Consider the following 2723-nt stretch of genomic DNA (forward strand, 5'->3'; position numbering starts at 1 on the left):
CAACTATATTTTCAACTATGCTTCCCAACTACATTTCCAACTATATTATCAACTATAATTCCTAAGTATATTTTCAAGTATACTCTCCTGCTATATTTTCAACTATACTTCCCAACTATGCTTCCCTACTATATTTTCTTCTATGCTTCCACATTATTTTTTCAACTACATTTTCAACTATGCTTCCCAACTATATTTCTCTACTACATTTTTCTTATATTTCTCATCTGCAAAGTGCAACTTATATTTTCCAACCCTGTCCACTATATAGTCCACTATATTAATCATGTCTAAGGTCAATACCACTAGACTTTTTCGTGCCAATCCTGCAATCCTTCCGATACGATCTCTGTCCACCAAGGAACTGACCACATCCACCAACGCGATCGAGAAACGATGTAAATCCCCGAGGATCGTCGATCGTCGATTATGGGTACAGATACCGTGGAGCCCACCCGCGATAATCGTTAGCCGTTTCGCAGCAATTAGTGCATCGATAACGACGCGCACCTCGCACAGACTCCGCAACGCGAGTGAAACAGGGCGATCAGAGACGCGCGATTAGGATCTATCGATCCCACCGTCTCCTACCTCGTTATTGTTGTCCTGGACGTCTTCGAGCTGCAGATCCTCGCTCTTGCACCGGCCATTCTGCTGCGGCTTGGCGACTTGCTCGTCCGCTTTGTTCCCCAGCGACGCCATCGTCGTCCACGGTTGACTGTAACAAAACGAGTCCTGGTAATGTTCTAGCGATTCCCGTAGGAGCATTGCGATCGAAGCGGATGGGAGAAGTAGAAAGTATTGTCGATAAAAAGGTAATTAAGGTAAGGGAATTACGAAGAAATCTTTACGATAAGACGAAGAAATCTTTACGATAAGACGAAGAATAGCGAGAAAAAATTGATTGGATTTATCTCTTGTAATTTATGGCCTCTTGATAAGAGAGTAGATGTAACTTCTTAAAATGAAAAGCTGTCTTGGTTGGGGATCAATTTATCAATACAGTAAGTTGTGGTAATCGTTTCTAACGATTTCGTAATCTAGGTTCCATAGTCTATCTATCGAGCATATCCTATTTACCTAACGAAATAGCGAAGAGTATCGTCGTAAACTACTAACACAGATAAGTTTAGACGTGTAATCTACCAATATTGAAACTTACTAGAGCGGAAGTCAAAGGGAGATCACGAAAATGTTAGTCACCGCGCTCGCCAGCTAAGAGTACCATTCCGCTTGTAAATAACGTGCGATTTAATTACGTATTATGTTTGCATGCTGTTCGATCGATTAGACACATCACGGATGCTGGGAGGCCGGCCACAGCGTAAATCATTCTTGTTATCATACTTGTAAATTAGCCACGTGCTCTTCCAAATGAGAAAGGAACGAACGTGATCCTCTGATTCGTTAAATTTGTAAAAATACGAAAATCGTAACGCGCTATGAGAAATATCGAGATCACGTTGCTTTATGAGTAACGTGAAAATTGCAAAGGATTATTCTTTATCTATGGTTTATTTTCGTCCCCTGTTATTCTCGTACGGCGATGACATAAGAACAGACATCTAATCATTTTTATTCTCTTTGGCTCGACTTTCAGAAGAAAGAAAAACATTTCACTCAACTTGAACTACGCTAGTCAGCCCGAACGGTCCATTTATTTTTATCGTGAGGTCGTTCGTGCGTTTTTCAATGAAAAACAATGTTATCGTAGGCGGAAATGTAGCGCAATTTATTAATTTTGTTTGCCAAGCATTGCCTTCAGCAGAGATCTCATTAAGAGGGGTTAAGGGTTCTTTTTTCTTTTTTTTTAATCAAATATTGTAGAAATAGCGCACTAACCCAGTTTTTGGTTAAAAAATTGTAAATTGTTAACAAAAATGAAAGTTTACATTAAATAAAAAAAATCGCTACGTACTTCTATAGCTAACAGTATATATATACTATCTTAAAAACTAATATAAATCGGCTAAATACATTAAGGGTCAATGAATTCGACATGAAAAACACTATCTCATGATTCCCCCCAAAATATATAGTTCCATCTAAAAAAAAAACGAAAGTTCACCATCATATCTTTTAAATTAATAATATCAAAAAAATTTCGTTTTTCGCCACAATATAGAGCCCATGTATCCTGCAATTTACATATAAACAATTCTTTCGTATCATCAATAGTTATTGAAATATGCGTCTGTCACACTTTAGCATGGACACCCTGTAGCGTTGACAAGGGATGGATCTAATTGGGGATATTGTACGATGAATTTCATTGTTTGTCTCACAAACACAGTCGTACATATTAATAGTGACCAGGTGCTATTATTAATACTTTACTCTTTACGACTTTCTGTCTACTGTAATATTACCTTTAGGAATTTTCATGGTCGTTTTATTTCTGAACTCACCCCGTGGGAAGATAATATTTTCAAAACTTTTTTAAGGCTTTTTTAAGGAGTCCTGACTTTATAGGTCCCTAGACGAAGGTAAAAGTAATTAATAATGATGCATCATTTCCGTTATACCAGTGGAATAATTCCTATCGCTAAGTAATCGTTAATCGTGTTACCCTGTATACGTGCCCACGTTGCACCCCAGGGCCTCAAGATTAAATATGAAAACCCAAAAACTGTTGACGACGATTGGTTAACTGAGTTCCTACCTACCACAGTATTATCAATAAGTAGAGTCTTTTTACAAATAGCTGATTCAATCGTGCTGCA

At 37.9% G+C, this 2723-nt stretch overlaps 1 protein-coding gene across 8 annotated transcripts in view; it reads right to left on the minus strand.

Annotated features, from left to right (window-relative positions):
- The window catches only part of LOC128880426 (monocarboxylate transporter 3), a 43053-nt gene that overhangs the window by 13499 nt on the left and 26831 nt on the right, over window positions 1-2723 (minus strand). For 5 of the 8 annotated variants that reach the window (XM_054130482.1, XM_054130485.1, XM_054130486.1 and 2 more), the window contains exon 2: window positions 592-718. In XM_054130482.1, the coding sequence (XP_053986457.1) occupies window positions 592-718 (127 nt within the window). Of the gene's footprint in view, window positions 1-303; window positions 540-591; window positions 719-1162; window positions 1228-2723 lie in introns of those variants that run through there. The other 3 variants (XM_054130490.1, XM_054130489.1, XM_054130487.1) reach the window with 2 other exon arrangements.

Source organism: Hylaeus volcanicus, chromosome 7 (assembly GCF_026283585.1).
Source record: "Hylaeus volcanicus isolate JK05 chromosome 7, UHH_iyHylVolc1.0_haploid, whole genome shotgun sequence".
Taxonomy (NCBI): domain Eukaryota; kingdom Metazoa; phylum Arthropoda; class Insecta; order Hymenoptera; family Colletidae; genus Hylaeus; species Hylaeus volcanicus.